The following is a 24,879-nucleotide window of genomic DNA, read 5'->3' as shown; positions in this document are numbered from 1 at the left end:
TACTAGAGGAGGTGGTGAACCTCTGTGTATGCAAGGAACTGAATACAGGTCTTTGCAACAACATTCTTAACCACTGAGCCAACTCTGCAGCCTGTGGCACACACCTCTAATCCCAGTACTTAGGAGGCAGAGGCAGTCAGAACTCTGATTTTAAGCAAGCCTGGTCTACAGAGCAAGTTCTAGAATAGCCCAGGCTGCACAGAGAAACATTGTGCTGAAAAACAAATACACATTGCAACAGATACCATAATGGATTAATATTATTGCCAATACATAAGAAAATGATTGTAAGTCAAGAAAAAAAAGGCTAACACCCATTTTACAAAAAGAGAAATAGATTAAGAGTTCATCAAGTATTGAAAATGACAGAATTATAAAATTTAAGAGGCTCAACTTCATTTATTAAAGTGACTCAGAAAGGACTTTGTAAACTTTACAAAAGTAAAGATTTGGGAAGTAAAATATCCTGACATTTTGAGTCAGGGCCTTTCCTGCTGTGAGGATAAACATTACAGAATGGAGCAGAGGGCCCTCTCACGCTGCACTCTTGGGATGGGTGGGGATAGTCATGGAAAGGGAAAGCACTACAACTTTGATTAGTGTGCTTAACCTCAACATGGCCTTGTTTATACCTGTCAATGTGTGTTCTCATATGCATAGGGCATTTCAGGAAAGATGCTAGAGAAACTGGTTAATGCAAAATGGACTGGGGGACTGTAGTATGAAAGACAGTCTTTACTATATAATTCTCTACTAGAGTTGTCAGTACCTAATATATGGATTACACCGGTGTAATCTCCAGCCTCATTCATTGAGGGAGAGTCTCATATAACCCTGATTGGCCCAAACTAAGCAGACAATTACAGATAATTTTGAATTCTCCTAATGCTATCTCTACTTCCAAAGTGCTGAAATTACAGGCATGAGCACCACCACATATGTAAATCTCTAATGCAGCAGACAGCAGTAATCTCCCCTTCCTTTGAGCTACAAAGAGAACCAAAAAGATAAGTGACTCTAACCTTTAGCACTGACATCTGGGTCTCGACTGTGCCGAACTTCATGTGGAAAGACATGCTTTTCCTTCAGTATTGCCACATTCTCTAAAGCTGTGTTATGCTCAGACTGTGACTTTAAAAGGGACATTGTATTTATTACCTCCGAAAGTTCTGAAGAATTTTTAGAAGTAGCCCAGGATTGTTGGTTTCTCTGTGTAGTTTCTATTTCTAAATGTTCGCATGACAGACTTCTAATCCTTCCTAAGTCTCTAGACTCAGAAATATATGCTTCGCTGTCTCTGTAAATAGGATGTTTTATTCCCACAGGGTAAAATAAAGAACTAGAAACTTGCGTGTTGAATTCATCTTGTTCGTGACACTCAGAGTGATCCTGAGTGGTATTCAATAGCTGGACACTAATGTCACTGCTAGAGATTGGTGATAAAACCTGCTCATCATTTTTGTCTATGTGACTTTGCAAAATAAAAGGCTGGGTGCCTTCTGAGAACAGGTCACTGTTTTCAGGAGCTGGATTAGTGACTGTGTTTAAAAGATGAGGAATATGCAAGCTTGTATTTATACCTTTGGGTTTATTTGAGGGTGAAACAATGCCATAATTAACTGCATTTTCTTGGACAGATTTACTAGCATCTTCTTTGCTGTCCCCTGGTGCTTCATCATTCCACTCCAGTGATGAGTCCAAACTGCTCCCTGTGTCTCCGTGACACTGCGCGTCTAGAGCTTTGCCTGCGTTTACATCTTCGTGAGGTCCTGAATTAAAGCCCACACAGGTTCTATCACAGAACTCTGACAACAGAGTCTCATTAGCAGGAAGGGCCTCTTCAGGTTTGCCATTGGAGAACGACAGGAGTGGCAAGTGTTTTCCTGCAATTTCTTGGCAGCCTATATCCCCACAGCTCTTCTGAACACAGGAATCTGTACTCAGAACTCCCTTCCCCCACCTCTCTGAATTCTGGGAAACTCTGCTTTCTTCTTGTGACGCCTCATCAGTGTCACTGGTCTCAAAGTTGCTCAGATTGAAAGAAACTTCCAAAAATGGTTGCTCGGCTTTATAAACAGTATTCAGATTTTCTCTATCAGCACTGCTTTTAGAAACCATGTCTACAATGTCATCAGAGTTCCTAGAGTTGGTACTTAGAGAAGATTCAAGTTCAATTTGTTTATGTTCTATTTCTGACAACAGTGACACTGGTCTATACTCTAGTTCCAGTGTTGCAACTGCATCTGTCCCCTGAAAACCCTCCTGGGTGGAAAATGACCCTTGCATACACGCCTTCTCATTCTGATTAAAAGGTACTTTGCTACTGTACTGAGTGTCAGATTCTGTTAATACATCGATATTTTCTTTACTGCTGCAGCTAACCAGTACACTGCTGTTCTTACAGAACGGAGGAGCTAAGTTTTCTTCCTGACTCCAGGATTGGCAATTATCATCTACCAGCTCGTCTTTGCTATATAATTCTCCCTTTTCAGTATATGTTTCAAAGAGCTCTGACTTTCTTTGCACCAAAAGTTCAGACAAGTTAAAAATGTTCACATCTTGGGCTTCTGGTCTATCTCCTATATCATTCTCATCTCCAGCAGAACAGGGAGGTGATCTCTGGGAGGATAAATACCTGGCCCACCGGCTTGTGGTTCCTGTAGGATTTTCTGACTGCTGCTCACAGCATAAATTCCCTGTGCTCTGTGTTTCAGCACCATCTTCCTTTGGCTTAGAAGTAATCTTCAGACATCCCTCTGGTTGTATCTTAGGAAAGTGTTCTGTAATCTCACCAGGCAGATCCTTCCTGTTAGTTGAGCTAGACTTCAGAAGAGCTAATATCTGGGCTTTGCTTCTGACATTTTGTGAAACTCCAGGACAGAGAGAGTCCAAGCCATTTCTTCTCATGGGTTCTCTGGCCAGTAAAGAGTCTGAATGGTTGGTTTCAGAACTGATAGAAAAGCAAAGCTTGTCCTCTTTACCTGGTGTCTCTGTGTTAATCATGAAGGATGAAGATAAAGACATGTTGCTTCTCTCTCTGTTCCTGAACGTGACGGGACTCTCACTGTCTGCTGATGTAGTAGTCATATCTTTACGACCCACAGTGGAAAACAAAGGAAGTGTGCTGGAGAACTCAGGGAGAAATCTCAGGCCAGGCAGACCAGGGTTCACATCACCAAGCGCGGCAGCCAGCTCACTGTTCTCAGTAACAGTCACTTTCTTTGGCATCTTATATGGTCTCTGAAAACCCTAAACAGATTAAAGCATCATCAGCTATCCCATTGTTTCTAAGGAAAATGTGAAATTAGTTTGCTAAAAAGAATATCTATACTTTGCCTAAGGAAATACTACTTAAAATGTGCTAAATTAAAATATAAACATATATTAGTAAGACTTTCCTAACTTGGATTTACTTTTGTGTTACCTAAGTAAACAATGAAACACCATTTTAACAGCAACCTATGATAAAAATTTTCTAGTTTTAAAATTTTTATAACTTTATAACTATACATTTAAATATTAACTCCCACAAGAAACGTACAGTAGCCTTCCTTTTTAAGCCAGAGGGCTGACACCCAAGAGACCGGCTGGAGGATACAAGAGTCCTTGGGCCTGACTCAGGGGCTTCTCTCCAGCCATCCGGTGCAGCAGCTCCGCTTCCAGCAGCCTTAGCCTCCTCAACTGTGATTAAATACCGCTCACTTTCCAAGTCATCGCCAGGTTTCACCTACGTTTTAAAAAATAAACATCCAAATTGCATAACTGGGTAATTTTATATATACCAGCAGGCTCAGCAGCAATGAACAAGATGCAGCCAACATTCCACTAAGTTGCTAAAATAGTCAACCAGTAATTCCTTCAACTATTCATTATCATGCACTAGTTAACAATCAAAAACACATAAAAAGAAATAATACGATAAAAACATCACTAATTTGTTCACTCAGCAGTACCCAGTGTGATGCTCCTGAGCCCCTTTGACACATGCTAAGAACACAAAGACAAGCAGGAAGCTTCTATACAACTAATGCCATTTTTAAAAGTCAAAGCCATTAGCTACCAACTCTGTATTTTTATAAATGTTTATAAATTAGAACTTTATAATTATCTCAACTATTAAGTATAGTTACAATCATGTATGCTTAGCCATTTTATTAATTGCTTCCAATTCCAGAGTAAAACACTAAAATTATCAACTTAGAAAATACATCTTTATCATATTAAATGTTTACTAATGAAACTACTTAGGATAAAATAACAGTAGCTACATTAATTAAACATCTACTAAGAAAATGCCTCTCCTAGACTCTCTTGTCATAAATCTTAAAGAATAACTACTATTAATGATACAAGATTTCATGGCTAAGTATCCACACAATGATAGTAATAGTATAAATTTTAGCACATGCTGTTATTAGAGAATTTCTAATTTTCAGAACATTGATCTGTTTCTAGTTGAAGCATTGACACGGGTCACAGGCTGCACAGGAGGGTTTAGAGTCGGAAAGGAGCCCAGAGCAGTTCTAATGCCTTTAATCCTTTCCTTCTTCAAACACAAGAAAAACACAGAATATGTATTTGAGGAAATACTTAGATGGGAATAATTCCACAAAGACGATCAAACCACTGTGTGAAGGCTAAAGACAAAGCTCAGCAGTGGACCATACACCTTACATAAATGAACCCTTTGGTTCCATCCCTAGCACAACAAAATCTCAACTAGTAGAAGCCAATTATAAAGTCTCATCCTTGGTTTGAACATCAACTGCAGCCACCATTCTATGTGCACAAACACACGACTAAACCTTTCTGTACTGCACTCCTGCTGTACAAACATTACAGCATTGTCATTAAAAATTAAAATAAAATAATAACTACAGGCTGAGGTAGCATAAGGTAAAGCTGTAATAAATAAACAAAATACCAGCTATAACTATCAGCATCAGTACTATGACTACATACACTATTAAGAATATTCATACAGAAGTATCTATGTAAACTTTTAAATTTCAAGGGAAGTAAGGTGAAGACATTAAAATACCTCAAGGCACTTAAGAAACAAACTTTCCAAACATGTTCCTTTGTCATCATATAAAATTGCCTGTTAGAAAACAAGATATAAAAGTTAAAATTTTTTTCTTTTGCATTTGTTGGATTCTTCAAAGAGAAATCAAAATTTGTCATATAAGAAAATCATAATTACATACATTCTGTAGCTTGTATTTGAAAGAACATCCATTTCAAATGTTACTGCATCCCCTGAGCATGAGAGCGGAGGTACAGTATAAGAAATGCAAGGACTCAGGTGCTAGAGAGATGGCTGTTAGTAAAACACCTATGGACAAGCAAAACGACCTGGAGTCAGGTCCCAGTATCAATGTGAAATCTTGGTATGAGCCTATGTCCACAGTAGAAGTGAGGGACATGGAGCTACGAGAGGCCAGTCTAGCACATTGGTAAGCTCTGGGTTCAGTAAAAGACTCAGTCTCAAATAATTAGAAGATATACAATGTGGACTTCTTAAGTAAACAAACAAACAAATAAATAAATTTACATAAGTTGAACTTACAGGCCTAAAGCTACAACCAAGTTTCTGTAATAGTTAATACTCAAAAAGATTTAGTGGCTGGAGAGATGACTCAGGTGAAGAGCACTGGAAGCTCTTCCAGAGGTCCTGAGTTCAATTCCCAGCAATGACATTGGGGCTCACAACACGTGAGCCCTCTTCTGGTGTGCAGTAAACATGAAGGTAGAACACAGTATACATAATAAATAAATCTAAAAAAAAAAAAAAAAAAGATATAGCTAGAGTTGGATGGTTGGGGCACATGCCTTTAATCCCAGCACTTGGGAGGCAGAGACAAGGAATCTCTGAGTTTAAGTCAGCCTACAAAGTTAGAAGACATACAATGTACATTTCTTAAATAAGTAAGTAAGCAAATAAATAAATATAATAGGTTTACATAAGTTGAACTTACAGGCCTTAGGCAAAACTAGTTTTTATTTTTTAAAAATTGAATATTCTTTAAAAATAAATTGGGCTGTGAGATCTACAAAGTTCAAGGATAGCCAAGGCTACACAGAGACCATGTCTCAAAACAAAAAACTTAGCTAGAAAACAGGTCCTGGAGTCATCTGATACTCCTGGGCAAGATACTTCATGTGTACCCTCAGTAAAATAAAGACAAAATGCTTAACTTATAGGAGAGTTGTGCAAATGAAATTAACATGTGCAAAGCATCACCACCAGCTCATAGTTAAGTTTTTTTAACTCAAAACAAATTAAATGTTTACTTAATGAGCTTTCATAATGTACAAAAAAAATTATAAAAATGTCTTTTTCACATCATGGTAATGTGTGGCCATAACTGACATTTATTTTCTAGAGTTCTCTCAATGCCCAATCAAAAGGCAAGAACGGAGCTGTCACAGTTGTGGCCAACTGCTCAGCACTCACCTTGTTGCCTAAGGGAGTGATCTTCAGAACTCCATCTTGCCACACTTTGGACTTCTTCGTCTTTTGATGAGTATACAGGACCTTTTTTCAGAAGTAAGGAAGACATCAGTGCCATTTACACATATTTAATGTCATACAGTTTACAGGGCATATAAAAATAAAGACGTTCTTAACCAAACTAATAGCACAGGTATCATCACAATAACAATATCCATGAAGAGCAGTAGCTCGCCTATAAACTGCAGGCTTAGCATCGTGAGGCCCTGAGTTTAACGCCAGCATAAAAAAAAAATTTAAAAAAAATGGGTGAAAAACTATTTTAAGAAAAGGAAGACGATTGACTGGCTCAATGGTACTGAAAGGTAAAGGAAGAATGGCAAGTCAAAATCTTTACGTTAACCTGAGTATCAAGAATAATTTTAAACTGCTACATTATCAGTGGGAAAGAAACACAGCTATGGGTTACATATTACTTTTTATTCACATAGCTCCCTGAGTCTCCTCAACTTTCAGAACAACTTCACACTGCTTTTAACTTTAGACTCCACCTCCATCAGTGGAAGAATAGCGTTCCCAACCGTTCTATGTGGTGCTGGATTCAATTACAGAATGAATACAAAAACAAGTGTGAAAATCCAGCCGACTATAACTGCATCAAATGTTAAAGAAATGTAAAGGAAAATAATTGTCTAGCAATGCATGGGCTGGAGAATTAGCCCAGCTGGAAACTGTCTGTCTCGCAGGCATGAGGACCTGACTCTGAGTCCCAGAATCTGCCTAAAATGATGGACACAGTACTGCATCCTAAGCAGACACAGGATGCCTAGAATCCCCAGTCAACCTAACCTAACTGCTAAGCTCCAGGCCAAGAGAGACCTTGTCTCAAAGGAAGTGGATGACATTTCTGAGGATGGTGGGCGCGTGCGCACGCACGCACGCACACACACACGCGCACACACACACACACACACACACACGCACACACACACACATATATTAGTAATCTTTAAAAAAAACATCTAACAATGCTACTCTGGTAAATGTTTTCTCCTAGTGTAGTTATTACTTGGAAATTTTAGTTATTTATCATTAAAAAATGTAATTTACGTTAAAATGTAGTATGTTATTTTTTAGTATTTTTAAATGCTTTTATGTCTAGCGTAAGTAATAAGATGGAAGCTCTACACACCAAAGTTATTTAGTGTCTTCGATGGTTTTTTAAGACTACAAAAAGGTCTTATGACCATAATGTGTTGCTATGGACAGAAGTGCCATTGACAGATCTTGAAGTTCTAACAAATGACTTTTATAGCATATACAAATAATAAGAAGGAAATGGGCTTCCACCGATGAACTACAGTATCCTATCTGGGACACAATTATACTAGAAGACTATTCACTGTTTATTTAATATTCAAACTTAATTTTATAACCAGTTTTTTCTTGTTTTGATGATTCTGGTAATGCTGACAATATACTTGAAAGAGACAGGAAAGGAAGAGTGAGAAAGAAAGGGAAAAATTTTAATTAGTCAGACTCAGGGGCTGGGGATATAGCTCAATTAGCACAGTGTTTGACCGACTGTGTCTGCAGGAGTCTGGTTTCGATGCACAGAACCACTTACACGGGTGTGCTGGTATCAGCTGTAATTCCAGCACATGCCAGAAAAAGGCATAAGGATCTGAAATTCAAGGTGATCCTCAACTTCATTTAAGCCAGTCTGGGATACATAAAATCCTGTCTCTTACCCCTTTCCCACAAAAAGGAAAATTATTAAGACTTACAATAAATTCTTGGCAATCCATTGTTTCTTCTGAGATTAAAACTAGTCAGGTCCAGAAAATAATCAGTTTTTATTTAACATTTATAGCCTCTAAAATGAAAAACAGCAGAGAATGGTCAATCAACTCTGATAAAAAGAATAAGTATCAAATACAAAGCTTTTCAATAAATCTTGACTGGAAACTGAAACCACAAAATTCCAAGACTATCAAGCCACCAAGAGAAACAAAAGTGTATCTGTCACGGAGGACACAACTGCATGACACCACACAAAGGAAAACAAAGGTATAACTAAGTAAAATTCACAAAGTTACTAATAATCTGTAAAATCTCTCCAGGTACCCTGCTATATTTCAGAAAATGGATTGTCTTTTTCCTTCACTATGTACTGCTCCTTAGAACCCAATTTCAATTTCTTTTCTAAATCTAATGATTTAGATTAACCACAAGATGGCCCCCTTGTGTCTTAAATTTTTCCTGTTACAGTAATCCTCAGCTATCCAAGAACTAGTTTCAGGCCCACAAATATCAACATGTGGGGCCAGCCACTTCAGTCCACATATGAATGTCATCATTTTTTGCATATAAGAGCATATACATATTTTAAGTCATCTCTACATTATTTATACCTAGTGGATTATAAATGATATGCAAACAGGGATTAAACTGTATTGTTTAAGAACTGGTAACAAGCCTGACTTGGTGAAATACACCTATGATTCCAGGACACAGGAGACACAGCCTGGTGGATCTCTGTGACTTCAAGGCCAGCCTGGTAGCCTGGTCTACCAACAGTGCTCCAGTATAGTCAGGACTAACTACATACATAGGCACTGTCTAAAAGAAATAAGAAAAAATATATATATTTAAAAAATCTGGTAAATACAGAGAATATCCAATAAAAACAAAAACAAATAAAAATAAATAAAAATATGTAAGCTCAGTTTTAAGTTTTTTTCTATTTCCCATCTACAGGTGACTGAATAGATACAGAAATTACAGGAACATAGGGCTAACTACATACCTTAGTCAGTATTGCAAAGCATCCTAGGACCAGATACACATTATGGTTCCTCTGCAAGGGAATTTTTTTTCTTCCTTGTACCCAGCGCTAAGGGCTGACTACAAGGCCTTACGAAAACTAGGTAATAGTGCTTACACGTGTCCAAGTCCTTTATGTGTGTTTGAAATAGGATCTGGCCAAATTGCACAATCCTATCCTGGCCTCTGGGATAGCTGGAATGTTACAAGCAATACACCCAGGAAGAGAAATCTCTTAGTGCTGCAGCAACTACTTTAGCTACTTAACTATCCTGTTACTGGTTAAAAATATAAGGTCAAATTTTGAAATCATCGATGGTTAACTGAAAACAGATAACCAAAGTGGAACACACATGAGCATACATATCTTCAAGCGGTTCCGCGGACATGAGCTGACGCTGACAACTAGTTATTACTAACTAATAACATTTTAGGTCCAATTCTTGATCCATTACATAAGAAAGTCCGACTCTGGAGCCCAACAAACGGTTCTAACAAGACCTCTTCAGTGATGGGTGGCTCCCAACCCATAAACAGTACGCGCAGAAGCCTGATCCTTAAGTAGCAGAGGAAGTACTAGAGGAAGAGGATGAGGCAAGAGTCATCAGTAATCGGATGTATATGACCCTCTGTTATGCCGAGGAGAGATTTCCATGAAGACGGCAGGAAGCTGTGGCATAACCTTGCTTTTAGATTAAAAGTGTTACAGTCGCTCAGAACAGCACGGCCCAAACCAGTCAAGTTCCCAAACCACGAACGGCCTGTTAAATCACAAATAACAGTACAAATACCTAAAAGGAACATAACTTTACTTGCCAAGATTTGACAAACCAAGGTTTTGTGTCACTAAATAATTATGGACCCTTGGTCCTTTGTCAGCCCTGAAAACCACAACAACCGGGATGGGTCTCAATGATGACCGCCTCACTCTGCATTCCAACGGCGCCTCGTGGGCGGCTCCTGTGGAGGCGAGTCAGTTTCCAATGCGCTCCCAACCGAGCCAAGTCGCCCAGTCTATCCACCCCTTCATTGCTTAGAACACCAGAAAGTCTCCATTTCACCTGCTCAATGACATAAACTCCCCTTTCGAATTTCTCCCGCGAACTTGCGTGACGTCATCAATTAGGGACGAGACGGCTGAGGCCCCACCGCCGCCGTTCGCTTACCACCAATGGAATTCTGCATCCAAGTGCAGTCACCGCGCAGCTCGCACACACCCACCCCCAGATCCCGCCCCTGAGAAGCGTCGCGTGTGACGTCAGTGACGGACACAGGGCCTCGGACCCGGCTTTCCGTAGTGGGCTGAGAGAATCGCGTCGCTGGTCGGATGACGCAAATTTCCGCCGACTGCAAGGGTCGGGAGACGGAAAGCGTGGAAGAACCCAAGCGCTGACCGTGGGTCTGGGGACGTGCACGGAGTAAGTCACAAATGACCGGTAGAGCCTCTCAGACCTGGTGAGGTGGAAACTCCTCTCAGTCCGGTTTCCTGAGGTTCATCCTACCTCTGTTGGTGGGGTTCACCCCGCCCCCCTCGCCACTGTTCCGTTGGTTCGGCTGCGTACTCTGCGCACGCGCAGTTCCCTGGCGTTCCTTGCAATTCCTACCTTAGTACGGAGGGGGCGGGCCGAGCTTGGGGTTGGGGTGCTTGGGGGCGCACCCGGCTTCTGGGGGAGTCTGTGCGAAAGTAGGGGTGCTCAGAGGAACTGTGGGTGGTATGCAGGTTGTCTGCCCAAGGACATCAGTTGTGTCCTTGCATTCTAAAGACTTGCATTTTAAAATTAAGTCTTTCTTTTGCTAGTCTTTTTCGTCCTGTTCGCCCTCTATAGAAATGATGAATTTAAGTTTTGAGTGCATTTATGAGATACTAAGGGAAAATATAAATGGAGATTTAATTGAGAATGGAAGTCCTCAAGAAGTAAGACTACCTTTTAGTAGTCTTTCGAAGCTGGGCAGTTGTGGGAAATCGAATGGTTTCTTAAAACATTCACAACTAAAAGATTCATTTGGAGCAAAGTTCCAGGCCACTAAGGTGTTTGCCATACAACTTTGACTCTCAATCTTTTGGGTACGCTTCTTTTGTTCATAGCCTGAAAAATATTATTGTCTAGTTCCTTTGGAAATTTTATATGTACCCATGAAAACATTTTGTGTGTGATTTTACAAGCAAAACATATGATTTAAATTTTTTTTTAATTTTTATGCTATAGATAGCATAGCTTGTGTTCAGATGGCCTATGGCATTCACTGTCCTTGAGCAATGTTATAATGTTGTTGAAAACATAAAGATGAAAATTATGTTTGCCAAGTAAGATGTCACTGCCCTGACCAGTATATGTTAACACTCATTCCAACTTCCTTTTTTTGTTCAAGATTTATTTATTTTAGCTTATTTATATGAGTACACTGTAGCTGTCTTCAGACACACCAGAAGGGGGCATCCGATCCCATTACCGATGGTCGTGAGCCACCATATGGTTCCTGAAATTTGAACTCAGGAGCAGCCAGTACTCTTAACCACTGAGCCATCTCTCCAACCCGCATTTCAACTTTCTACTGTATATTGTTCTGGTCTTTCTCCTTTAAACGGATTTGTCCCACTTAAGATTACCATATTTATTCGTATTTGTGCAAGCATGGTTTTACCTTTTCTTAAAAGTGTGCCAGGGACAGAAAGTCCCTGGGTCAGAATGCAGTATGAATAGTGACAGTGTAGATGCTTCTACTAAAGGGTGGACAGTGTAAAAGTCAAGCATAGCAATGCTTGCTTGTGTACCTAGCCTTGATTAAGGTAAATTACAGTACCTCCCAGCCTCCCTTTAAAAAGTTGAAACTACCAAGTAGGATTGTTGAGATTTAAAACAGTGTATATAAATAGCTGGCATTGCTACACAGTGAGTTCTTTATGGGTGGATGTTGTTCCTTTGATTGTTTGGAGGCAGGGTGCAGGGTTTCTCTGTGTAGCCCTGGCTGTCCTTAGCTCCGGAACTCACTGTAGACCAGGCTGACCTCAAACTCAGAGATCCATCTGCCTCTGCCTCCCAATTGCTGGAATTAAAGGTGTGTGACACTATACCCATTTGACAGTATATTTATGACACCACGAGAAAAAAAAAAAAAAAACTGGTAAGGAATTACTAATGTTGCAAGTTTAGAAGCAACCTTCATGGGCTGGTAAGATGGCTCAGCCAGTAACTAGGCTTACTACAAAAAGTAAGAAATAACCTTCACAACCCATGTCAGTGTTGTGGACAGGTGACACAAACTTCTGTAAAGGATAGGTGACTTCTAGTGCATATTATAAACTCATTATATTCTAATGGCAGTTGTGGAAAACATTAAATGGGGGTGAGAGCCATTTAAAGAGATCAGATTGATAGGATTTAGTGACAGATTGATAAAAAATAACATGGCATCCTGCTTTCCACAGAAGCTTTTCCCCTCTTTCCGTTTTTTGTTTTTGTTTTTTTAAAGATTTATTTATTTTGTTTATGAGTACACTATCGCTATCTTCAGACAGACCAGAAGAGGGCATCAGATCCCATTACAGATGGTTTTAAACCAGCATGTAGTTGGTGGGAATTGAACTCAGGACCTGTAGAATAACAGTTCTCTTAACTGAGCCATCTCTCCAGCCTTAGGGTCTTTTTTTCTTTTTTTTTTAAAGCTTGTGTGAGTATGAATATATGTGTGTGCACCATATGCCCACACAAATCAGAAGAATGCTTTGGATCCCCCTTGGAACCAGTTATAGGAGATTGTGAGCTTTCATGTCAGTGCTAGAAACTGAACCTGTAGCCTCCACAAGAGCAATAAATATTCTTAACCACATCTCCGCAGACTTCTCCACAGCAATTTGTATGTGCTTAAATTATATTTTCTTTATTTCATCTTCACAGCTCTATCATATAGATAAGATTTGTGTTTACATTTTCTGGACCACAGAAATGAGAAAACTTGCTCCAAACACATACAAACATGGCTTAGTCAACTTGTTGGATTATAGTGTCATCATTAGTGATGATGAATAGATTTTGGTCGGAAAGAGTGCATTTGAAATGTATGGAATGGCAATATCCATTACTACAGGATCTTGGAAAAGTACAGACAGGGTTGGGAATATAGCAAGGGCTGAGGAAAGTTCAGTGGCAGGTTGTGGAAAGTCGAGGGCCTAATCCCTGTTCCCAGTACCAAGGAGAAAGACAGACAGACAGAAAGTGGGTGAAGATGAGGGACCTCTGTAACCAAGTCTTGTAACTAACTGGTTTCCTTTAGGAGTAGGAAGCTACATTGTTCTATAGTTTGTGGGACTTTCTGTTTGGTCTGTAACTTGTTCTAAATTGAAGGTGTATTTGATCACCCTGAACTGGAATATGCTAAGCTACAAAGTAACCCTTAAGAGAGACAGAAAGCATGGCCTCTGGGCTAAGATAGTGGATTGATAACTGTGAATGTCTGTTTTTGCAGTTCTGTCTGCTCTGCTTTAGATCTAGTGGGTGAGGAAGAGTGTAGCTATGGATTCCACTTTCCTAATGCTGTGACCCTTTAATACTGTAGCACTCACCCCCAGGTATAACATTATGTTCTTGCTACCTCATGGCTGTAATCTTGCTGTTATGAATTGTAATGCAAATATCTGATATGCATGATATCTGATATGTGAGCCCAAAAGGTGTCTGACCTACAGGCTAAGAACCACTGCCTTAGATGGTGTCTTTGGGGGGGGGGGGGGCTGTCCTTTATAATTAAGTTAGCAGTGGAGCCTGCTCTGATCATTGTAGTCTGTATTTATATTTTTTATTCCTTACCACCTTAGAAAAGACCTTGAGATGCTTAATATTTTATTTTCATTATATAGAACAGGACATTCACAGAAGTCCACCTGCCAGTGCCTCATGAGTGCTGGGGGTTAGGTGTGTGCCACCATGCCTAGCTACAGGTATATATGTAATTACTTCGCAAATATGTAGTGATCAAATTAAAACCTCTGCCTCTATATGTTTGTATTATAGTGGGGTGGGAAGATAGACAACAAAACTCTAATCTCAGATAGTGGTGAGCACAGTTTGGAGGATAGTTCCGATTGGGATCTTGGGAGTGTTTTAGGTTAGATGAAAGAAAAAGCCTCTCTTAACAGTGACAGATCTGGGTAAATAGTTAAACCATACAGGAGTATTAGGGAAATTGGTTATAAGAAATCATTCTAAGAGAAGATCTTGTAATTAGTTCGAGTGAGATGTGATAATAACTTGGACCAAATGTATGTTTATACTTCAAAGCCAGTGCTAGTCCAACTGCTGCCAGTTGAATTGACTGCAGAGTATATGGTTTTAAGTTTTTAGAATTCTGTTACTCTAAGTGGAGATATCAACTGTTGGAATGTGAAGTGTATGTGTGAGGGAGAGAGCGCCAGGACCTTCACAAAGGATAGATGAGAAGGGAGGCCAAAATGGAGAAAAAGGAAAAGGAAAAAAAAAGGATTGGGATTTGGACACTGAGATCCTGACAGGATAAGTTAATACTGGTTATACAGTATTCACCTTTTAGGTATACTTTCAAAATTTGTACTTGCATAGCCAGCTTTTAAAACATCCTGTGTTTGAAAATAGGTGGGGGGGGGGTTACTTATTGCTGCAGGAACCTCATCTGGAGGAGCCTCAGGCATCATTTGTTTTGCCTTTTCAGAATGGAAACTGAAAACAAAAAAACTATGGAAGAAAGCACGGAGAAGAGAAAAGAAGAAAAAAAGAAGCGGTCACGGGTTAAACAGGTGCTTGCAGATATTGCTAAGCAGGTGGATTTCTGGTTTGGAGATGCAAACCTTCACAAGGACAGGTTTCTGCGCGAGCAAATTGAAAAATCTAGAGATGGGTGTAAGTTTTTCTAACTATTAATTAAAATTTCATAAATTTCCACCTCAGTGCCTGAGAACTTAGTAAGTGCTATTTCTCAAACTAGATGTGGACATTTCTCTTCTGGTGTCTTTTAACAAAATGAAGAAGCTAACAACTGATGGGAAGTTAATAGCCAGAGCACTGAAAAGCTCCTCTGTTGTAGAGGTAAGGACTGTTCTAACAAATCAACCACGTCAGTAGTTATGCACTTTACTTAGCTTTCTTTTTTATATATAGTTGGACTTAGAAGGGACCAGGATCAGGAGGAAAAAGCCGCTAGGTGAGAGACCAAAGGACGAGGAAGAGCGCACGGTATATGTGGTAAGAAATGACACAATTTAATTCCAGTTTCCATTTTATTGGTTAAAAATGCAGGAACTTTGATACTATTTTATTTATTTCAGGAGTTACTCCCCAAAAATGTTACCCATAGCTGGATTGAGAGAGTATTTGGGAAATGTGGCAATGTGGTTTACATAAGTATTCCACATTACAAGTCTACTGGGGATCCTAAGGGATTTGCCTTTGTGGAGTTTGAAACAAAAGAGCAAGCAGCAAAAGCCATTGAGGTATGTACTCCTGTTAGACCCTGAAAAATAAACACAAGACACAATTAAAAAAAGAAAACTGAATTTTTGCGCAATTGTTTCAGTTTCTGAACAACCCACCAGAAGAAGCACCTAGAAAGCCTGGCATATTCCCCAAGACAGTGAAAAATAAGCCCATCCCCTCCTTACGAGTAGCTGGTGAGTGCTTACTGTAACAGCATCAGTTATTATTGCTGTCATGGATTTATTATTTACTAGGACAATCTAACTATGATGTTGTTACAGAAGAGAAGAAAAAGAGGAAAAAGAAGAAGGGCAGAATAAAGAAGGAAGAGGGTGTGCAGGCTAAAGAGTTAGCTGTGGACAGCAGCAGCTCAGTCAGTAAAGCTGCAAAGAGACCAAGAACTGCCTCTGAGGGTTCGGAGGCAGAAACTCCTGAAGCTCCAAAGCAACCTGCAAAGAAAAAGAAAAAGCGGGACAAGGTTGAAACATCGAACTTACCTGAAGCAAGGGGAGGGAAGAGGGAGAGGAGCAGCGCTGAGGACGAAGACTGCCTCCCCCCAAGGCCGAAAGCGAAGAAACGGGCTCAGAAGGATAGTGTTGGCCAAGCCGCTGAGGTCTCCAAAGAGAACAGAGGTACCATGGCAGTGGGGATTATTACACAAAGGTTTAAAGTACTTCACAACATCGGTCTTACGGGAATCTTTTCTAGACTTAGAATTCTGCTCTACCGAAGAGGAGAAGGAGACGGGAGACAGCAAAGGTGACTCACTCTCAAAGGTGAAGAGGAAGCATAAGAAGAAACATAAGGAGAGACATAAAATGGGCGAGGAGGTCATTCCATTGAGAGTGCTGTCCAAGTAAGTACCCATTCTCAGAGGCCCCTGACCCAGTTCCATCACCATTGCTAAAGTGCAATTCCAATTTCTATTCAACAGAGTTGCAGATTAGCAACAGTGACGGCCTTGGTCTATGTGTAGCACAGGATGATTAAGTAGGAGCCACCACACTCAAACATGGAAGCACTTATTTTTAAATGCACAGCAAGTGCCTCCATGTTAAAGTAAAGGAGGCACCTTAAGCATGTCAGTGAGGTTCTTACAAATGAGAATGTAAAGGAAAACTTACCATCACCAAAACATGGAAGCACTTACTTTCTTAGTTCCAAAGCAAGTACAACCACGTTTAAGTGATGGGAAGCCCAGTCTGAAGTCTCTTAACCAACAGCTTTTTAAGAAAAATGTTGAACAGTTTTGAAGACACCCGCACTGAAACATGGAAGCACTTACTTTTGTTTAGAACAGCAGGTAATCCCATGTTAAAGCAGAGGGGACTCCCATTACACTCCTAAGCCTTAGACTTTCTGCTCCAAGAGTAACTTTTGAATTCACTTCTACTAAAACATGGAAGCACTTACTCTTAGACGAGACAGAAAGCATTCCCATGTTAAAGTTGAAGGGAACCCACCCACCAGGCAACTTGTTAAAAATATAAGAGCCAACCATGGGGAAAATCCCAGGTTAAGGAGGTATACTTTACCTTTGTGACCGGCTCTCAGAAAATCTTGCTCTCTCCTTGCAGGGTGAAAGACAGTGACTTTAGACCACTTCTATTTATACTGCTCCCAACTCCCGAATTCCTTTTGGCTTTCTATCTCTGAGAATCATTACCCGACCCTTTGTTATTTTAATGTATCTGCTCACAGGGAAAGTAGATCCTGGGGATCCTGGGTAGGTCTGGATTTTTTTTTTTTTTTTTTTTTTTTTTGAAGTAAACAGATGTCAATGTTAACTGCTAAAACCATTACCACAAGATATCCTCCTCTTTAAAAAAAAAAAATCTCTTATCTCGCCCGTTTGATGGCTCAGATTAGGGTAACAATGAGTGCTCCCACAGAGCCAGGAGTTGCATTGTGCTTCTCTGGAGGGGCCCTAGCTGTTTGAAGATACATCTACATGTTAAATGTATGTAAATAAATAAATTGCTTCCTTGGGGTGTTTTTTTCTTCTTAGAAATTCCTTTTGAGTCAAGTAAATCCTAAGGAATGTTATCTCTCAAATTGCTTCCAATTTGAGGAATCTTTGAATTTTAGTCTCTTTTCCTGCAAGTTGCCTGATTTAGTGTTTGTTACTTCAGGAAAGTGACTCAAAAGTGATTTTACAGTTAAATATTAGAAACAGCTAGGAAACTCAAGCATTTTCCTTGAGTGTTAAGGAAGAGAAACTTGTGTTTGCTACGTAGATTTATGGCTTAACAAATAACGTAAACACGTGCCTTGAAGAAAGGAAAGACGTGGAGTTGCTGGGAACATTATGTTCAGGTCAATTTCAGATTTCTGACTGAGTCGTCTTGTCACTGTGGTAGCTCAATTTTTCTTTTACAGGACTGAGTGGATGGATTTGAAAAAAGAGTATTTGGCACTGCAGAAAGCTAGCATGGCTTCTCTCAAAAAAACGATATCTCAAATAAAGTTGGAGTCGGAAATGGAAACGGACTGTAAAGTGCCTGGTAAGTCTGCAGTGGAGACAGAAAGGGTGAGGCTCTCGTGGCAGCATTTGGTTATTCACCAAAGCACTCTCTGGTCCGCGGTGTTTTCACGCGTGGTCGTATGGCAGCTATAGAGGGGATTCCCCAGCTTTAAGCTGAACCATTACCAAAGACATTTTTTAAGAAAAGAAAAAATGTGAAGGTTTATATTACACAGTGAGTTTTAACAGCCTGTATTCTCTTTCCCTACATTACCTGTGAGCTTACTCCTAAGTGCCTGGAGGGAGGATTAATGACTGCAGTTTATTGGATGATGTGTACCAAGTGGGGACATGTTAAAGCACTATTCTCATTCTCTGTAGTATTGGCAAATAAGTTTTTATAAATTATACAAATGCAATTTCTCACATTTGAATAGTATGCTCTGAATATTCTCATGTTTATATTGGCATATACGTTTATTCATGGTTTATTCTTTGGTTTAGGGGTATAATGCCTTTTATCCCATGTGGATTCCAACGAGCAATGTGATCCCTTAATATTAATTTACAGTTACACGGGCTCTAAGTTCCTTAAGTTAGCCCAAGCAAGTCACTGCTGCTGTTGGAGAACAGTGCTTCTCAAGTGAAATGTCAGCAGTGAGAACCTTTCCAATGGCTCTTTCCTCTTCACAGCGGCAAGCAGTGGTCAGGAGTGCTCCACTCAGGAGAAGGTCAGTGCCCAAGGACCACAGTTCGTGACTGGGGTGATTGTGAAGATTGTGAGCATAGAACCTCTACCTGGCAGGAAACAAGTCAAGGTAATATTTATGAACCCAAATATTTCAAAATGGTGTGGAAAGAACTCCAGTCAGAATTTGTACCTGTGTCAATGACTTGTAGAGTCCATGATAATTGATGGGTTTTAGGTCTACTCTAAATACCAGAATTCCCCAGGAAATAAGGCGTACATCAAACAGCCTGAATGCCTTTTTTGTTTCACTCATGGTTCCTGGCTGTGTAGTTCAGTGGAGAATGATACAGTGATTCTAATTTGAAGTTGTTGAAATAATATAATATGTACTCAATGTTTTGCTTTAAGAGTTTTTCCGTTAATAAAAATAGTTGATGCCATTTTTGTTGGTTGGCAGGTTTTTTTCAAGACAGGCTTTCTCTGTGTATCCCTTGCTGTCCTTGAACTCTGTAGTCCAAGCTGTATTTGCCAATTCCAAATTCTATTAGTTTACATCTGAAAATATGGTAACAATACAGAGTTTAGATTAATGACCTAAACAGGTATCAGTAAGCAAATGCTTTGCAAGCATGGAGGCCTGGATCCCGGCCCAAGCACACAAAGGAGAATTTGGTAATGCGAGCTGAAAGTCCTGTACTGAAACAAAACTGAGCTGTTTGCTTGTCACTGATTACCAGATTAATTTGTCATTATATGGGTTCTATCTGAAAAATTGGTTATAAAACTCACCACTAATAAGAAATACATTACAATTTCATCGACTGGTCTCTTGTCTTTCTAGTCCTTTCTTTTTCCTTGATTGATTAAGGAAACATTTTTCGGTAAGGGTATTCTGTGTGTTATGGGTGAATTTCTGTCTGCTGAAGTCTTGCTGATCTTTATTATCCTTTACTGTTCCTGCAGTGTCCAAAATCTCAGTTTTTATATGACATTTTTTTAAAAATTGAGTTCTTGTGCCTAGAAAATTCTGTTCTAAACTAAAGTGTTCCTTCATTTCTTTAGTTTTAATTAGTGAAATTTAACAATAAGATTACTGTGACATTCCTGCATAAATGCATTGTGTTCTGTGGAGAACCTGGTGTGAGAAAAAAATTGGCTACGAATGCAGGAATCCCCTTAATTAGCCCTCACAGCAGGTGTTATAGGTAAAACTCTTCCTTGCTGGGTGATCTCAGCTTGCTTAGAAAAGGTTACTTATCTATCTAAAACTGGGGACTGTTGGGCTGTGCTCCAGTAAACCTACCTAAGAGCCTATGGTTTCTGTTGGATATTGTGAAATGTTGAAAGCTGTTCTCTGTTCTAAGTTACACATGGTGTTGTGTCGGTGAGTGAAACTCAGCTTCACCTGTCCTGGTTTTCTTTTAATCTTGTCCTAACCTCCTTCCAGTTTGCTGAGGGATGGGTCATTTATATTCCACTCTGCAAATGTTGCCCTTGTCAGTCCATATTTTAATGACACATCCAAGAGGGTGAGCTATGGTAATTTTCGATGAGTTGTTAAATTGCTTCTCATTTCTATGTAAATCTATTTGAAGAGTATTTCTGTATATTTTATCAATTTTTTATGTATTTACCCATCAAGTCCAGAGTACATGATAGAATACTTTGTGACAACCTCTGTGGTTACATTCATTTAAATGTAATTTTTAAGATCTCATACTTTTCCCCCCATATAGGATATTTTGGCCACAATCTCAGAAGTTGTTTACATTGATTTGCTAGAAGGAGATACTGAATGCCACGCCCGATTCAGAACCCCTGAGGATGCTCAGGCAGTAATGAATGCACAGACTGAGATTAGAAAGAAGCACTGTTGGAACCTCCAGATCCTTTCTGGTAAAATCTGATTGTGTTTCTAGTAAACAGCTCCTATTGTGGGGATTATATTACTTGTTCTGCACTGGACTAGTGGAACCACTTTGTTCCCCCAAACACTCCTGCTGGTGAGGTGGAGTGTGTCCTTGCATTCTGATCAGAGTTTGGCTTCTTTTTAAGGTGATCATGAGCAGAGGTACTGGCAGAAGATTTTGGTAGATAGACAGGCCAAACTTAATCAACCTCGGGAAAAGAAAAGAGGCACAGAAAAGGTAAGGGAACGGTTTTATGCATCTTCTGATAAGTGAAGATACATTCACTTTGTGTTTTCTATTAGAGAGTACTGAGAAAGAATGCAGATTTCTCCTGCTTTGGAAGTAGATGAATTTAAGATCCTTTGCCCACAAGGATCCATAATTGTAATTACATTTAAAATATGCACAGTCTTGGTTCAGAGCTACTGGGCTTTATAGACTGGAGATCAGTGCCTGTAGGGAGACTGTCTTCTGCACAGGCTTGACACATGTAGTTTCCCGTGGGAGTGAGAAGCGGTACACAAGAAGTGGCACCCGCAAACTGCAAGGATTAAAACTGATTCGTTCAACGATTTTATTTCTATGATAATGTAATATGTTCCTCACTGAGAATGACATTATTCTTTGAAAGCAGATGATTATTCTTTTAAATATTGTTGTAGTCCAAGTGCTTAGAATAGACTGTTAAGAACTTTGAAAGCCTTGGTTCAGATTTCCTGTGCATATTGGCTTGATGTGTTTTTCATCCTCCTCTTTTGGCATTGATGATTGACAGGACGTTTGCTACTGTTGGTCTTTGTCAAGTTTTTTTCTTCAATGGAAACTGTTCTTGCTGAGATGGGAGGTCTCCTTCCTTCCTTGAGGCTTTCTCTTCTTGAAGGTGTGAATTTCAAAACTTGTTAGAGATGTTCAGATGTTAATGTAGTAATCCAGAGCAGATAAGTAATATTTATTCTTCTAATTGGTATGAAGGCTTGTTTGAATCCTTCTAATTCGTATGAAGGCTTGTTATCCTTTTTTAAACTAGTAATTAAAACATTTTATTTTTAATTTTAGAAGTTCATTAGTACTCATCATACTCTCAAGCAAAAAAATAAACATTGCCTAGCATACTTTAAAAATAAACTGGAATAACAACAGAACAGTTATTCTTTATGAGTTAACATGCTTCATTATCAGGGTTGTTAGCGTGATCTAGGTAGGAACAACTGAAGCTTGCTAATCTAACTTGTTTTCTGGTGCTGGAGACTGAACTCAGCTACTTAAGAGTGGTAAGAAGTGTTTACTCTGCCACTGTGGACTTCCTGCCAGAGCTGGTGCTCTCTGTCTCTGCAAATAAAGTAATAGGGGTTAGTAACACATTGTTCTTCTCCCTTAGCTTACTAATACGCAATACCAGTGTGGCACAAAAGATTAAACCAGATAGTTTTCATGCCCACTCAAGAGAATTCAGAAGTGCAACATTCTAGGCTGAAGTAATGGGAATTACTAAGTACATAGAAAACAATGGCAAAATTTCAGTGATTCTGACATCATTATTTTCTGATATAACAGCTCATTGCTTCTGTGATTGAAGGACAGAAAAGACAAGTAGATGAATGAAATGTGTTTGCTTTCTGCACAGATACTTCCATGACAGTAGACAAATGTAAATAACCTCACAAAGGATTACAAACATAAGGAAGTTATGGCCTGCTTTTTCTGCCCCAGGCCTCAGTGGGGTGTGCTTTGACTTTCATTTCTTGTAAGTCAGGAATCAGCCAAGGAAAATAATCCTTTTTATTTCTTGACCAGCTGTTTAAATATTCTTTAATAAAAATATAATTAAAATATTAATCATTTTTAAATGTCATGTGATGTGCCTGTGCCACAGCATGCATGTGTAAGTTAAGGGCAGCTTGGTACTCCTGTTGTCAGGCTTTGAAGAAAGTGCCGTCATCCCAGAGGCATCTCCGACCACCCACATTTCTTAGGTGTTTGGCTTTGTTTTTTAATCAAAATGGACTTTTATTGGAATTACTGCTGGATATTACCCAGCTAAAGGCAGAATTCCTGTTTGGGAACACATCATCAGTATACTAGGCTGGCCAGAATTTTTATTCTTGCCATTTGTAAACAGTGTTTTAATTGAATCCTGCTATGGCTTCCTATCAACAGATATGAAATTAGATTTGATTCGTGGATTGAGTGACTGAGACAAGGTTCTTGGTATCTCACGCTGACCTCAGGCTTACTGTGTAACCTGGAAAGGCCTTGCACGTCTGATCCCCTAAAGCTAAGCTATGGCTTTTTTTTCTGCTAAGGAAACTTTTTGCTGGCTACCTGCACCTGCAGTTCCAGCTACTTAGGAGGCTACTTTGTGCCAGCTTGAGTTACACAGAGGCTCACTGCAAAAAAAGTGGTAGCAACTGCTTTGGAAATGTTTCAATCTGTTGTCTTCTGTATTTCAAAAAAATCTTTTTTTTTTCTTATTTAATAGAGACCTTAATCGTAGTTTTTTAATTTTTAATTTTTACATCTTTATTTGTAAAGCAAATTTTAAGCTTTTAGAAGATGTAAATGGCACAAAAGGGTTGTAACAAAAGGTAGTTGTGGGTTAGTCTGGTCTCCATTATGAGTTGCAGAACAGCCAAGGCTATAGGGAGAAATCTCAAAACAAAATTAAATAAGGTATAGTGAACAAAAATAAGCCTGGTGTGATGGTTCACCACACCTTTAATGCCAGGACCTGGGCAGCCTGGTGTGTATAGTAGGTTACAGGCCAGGCAGGACTACAAAGTAAGACTTTACTTAAAACTAAATAGACAGACAGATGCTGGGCACAGTATTACATATTCTCTATCCTGTACTCTAGAGACAGAGGCAAGTGGATCTCTAAGTTCAAGGCCATTTTGGTCTGCAGAGTTATAGTTATAAGTCTTTAATAATAATAAAGAGTACAGAATTTTAGTGCACTGAATTCCACCACTCAGCCTGAATTGTCCTTCCAATAAGTGGTTTCTTGTTTGTTTGTTTGTTTTTATTTTGTTTTTCTGAGAACAGGGTCTCACTGTGTGGCTTAGGCTAACCTTGAACTCACAGATCCCTCTGCCACTGCACTGAGGTGCTGGGATTAAAGATATAAATCACCATGCCTGGCCAATAAACAATTTGGAAAGCAAACTTGAGAAATGCATAGCCCAGAAACATGGCATCTCATTCAAATAATATAAATCTTTAATCACAGTGTAATTAAGGGTCTCATACCATTTAGTCTTAGTAATTAATATCCTAGTCTGGGGTGATACAAAATAATGCTAAGCTGTGGCTCTTCCTAAGGAAAGTTAAACAACAGTGCGGAGTGAGTGATGTTTCAGTGAAAGATTTTGAGTAATGAATCATAATTGGAGGGAGATGGAGGTTTCTTAAAGCTAAGGTCTATTTCATAAAATTCTTCCAGTTCTCTGTAAATTGATTTGATCAAAATGTAATGATCCCATTTGTCTTTCTACCCCATCTTTGAAAAGTAGTCCTCAGCCTGATATTTCTAAATGATGCTTGTTTTTCATTTTGGAATTCCAGAGAAGTTCTAATTTCTCACCTTCTCTCTAGCTAATCACCAAAGCTGAGAAGATTAGACTGGCCAAGACTCAGCAAGCCAGTCAACACATTCGGTTCTCTGAGTATGACTGAGAAGACTACAGCTGCTGGGCTTCCCTTACTGTTCTCAGTGCCGGGCTGCTGGACAGATGTTGTGCTGAGATCTGCATTAGAAAAGAAAAGAAACCTTGGCTCCTCAATGTGTCAATAAGACTTTCCTAATGACAGTGCAGTGTGTGTCAGATTTTTTCAATGAATGCCCTTACTTGTTGAAATTATGCAGGTCAACTTCAAATGATTTCATAAATAAATGTGTTTTCAACATAATTGTGTTTTTATTTACAAAATAAATATGTAATTGCAAAAGTAAAAATGCAGGGTTGTCAGATGCAAACTAACTGTAACTTGCTCTTCCCTCCTATTTTTTTCTCATTTCCTTCCTTCCTTTAAGCAGCAAATTGTACCAAATGTTTCTAATCAAGATGTTGAATTTTGAAAGCATTGAGTTTGTT

The 24,879-nt window shown here is 39.3% G+C and overlaps 2 protein-coding genes across 2 annotated transcripts in view; one reads left to right on the top strand and one right to left on the bottom strand.

Annotated features, from left to right (window-relative positions):
* The window catches only part of ZGRF1 (zinc finger GRF-type containing 1), a gene marked incomplete at its 3' end in the record, with an annotated part of 58,082 nt that extends 49,779 nt beyond the window's left edge, over window positions 1-8,303 (bottom strand). The window contains exons 1-5 of the mRNA XM_080916030.1: window positions 8,242-8,303; window positions 6,458-6,538; window positions 5,042-5,101; window positions 3,542-3,727; window positions 1,497-3,249 (exon numbers count right to left, since the gene is read on the bottom strand). Coding sequence (XP_080772156.1) covers window positions 1,497-3,249; window positions 3,542-3,727; window positions 5,042-5,101; window positions 6,458-6,538; window positions 8,242-8,262 — 2,101 coding nt within the window. The 5' untranslated portion in view covers window positions 8,263-8,303. The remainder of the gene's footprint in view (window positions 1-1,496; window positions 3,250-3,541; window positions 3,728-5,041; window positions 5,102-6,457; window positions 6,539-8,241) is intronic.
* Window positions 8,304-10,595: 2,292 nt separating this feature from the next.
* Window positions 10,596-24,825, top strand: LARP7 (La ribonucleoprotein 7, transcriptional regulator). The gene is made up of 13 exons (XM_080915179.1): window positions 10,596-10,698; window positions 14,963-15,150; window positions 15,236-15,336; window positions 15,409-15,492; window positions 15,576-15,740; window positions 15,824-15,917; window positions 16,005-16,355; window positions 16,432-16,579; window positions 18,103-18,227; window positions 18,881-19,005; window positions 20,615-20,774; window positions 20,934-21,025; window positions 24,380-24,825. Exons 2-13 carry the CDS (start codon window positions 14,964-14,966, stop codon window positions 24,458-24,460), a joined length of 1,713 nt encoding a protein of 570 aa, XP_080771305.1. The 5' UTR covers window positions 10,596-10,698; window position 14,963; the 3' UTR covers window positions 24,461-24,825.
* Window positions 24,826-24,879: the final 54 nt, after the last annotated feature.

This window comes from Micromys minutus, assembly GCF_963924665.1.
Source record: "Micromys minutus genome assembly, chromosome: 4".
Lineage (NCBI taxonomy): Eukaryota > Metazoa > Chordata > Mammalia > Rodentia > Muridae > Micromys > Micromys minutus.
This window is presented reverse-complemented; position numbering and strand designations above follow the sequence as displayed.

What these genes read in the sequence shown, in the direction of transcription:
- LARP7 (XM_080915179.1), top strand. Translation starts at nt 14,964, where the DNA reads ATGGAAACTGAAAACAAAAAAACTATGGAAGAAAGCACGGAGAAGAGA. An exon ending in CCCCTCCTTACGAGTAGCTG is followed by an intron (nt 15,918 to 16,004) that starts GTGAGTGCTTAC and finishes ATGTTGTTACAG; the next exon opens with AAGAGAAGAAAAAGAGGAAA. An exon ending in GGTCTCCAAAGAGAACAGAG is followed by an intron (nt 16,356 to 16,431) that starts GTACCATGGCAG and finishes AATCTTTTCTAG; the next exon opens with ACTTAGAATTCTGCTCTACC.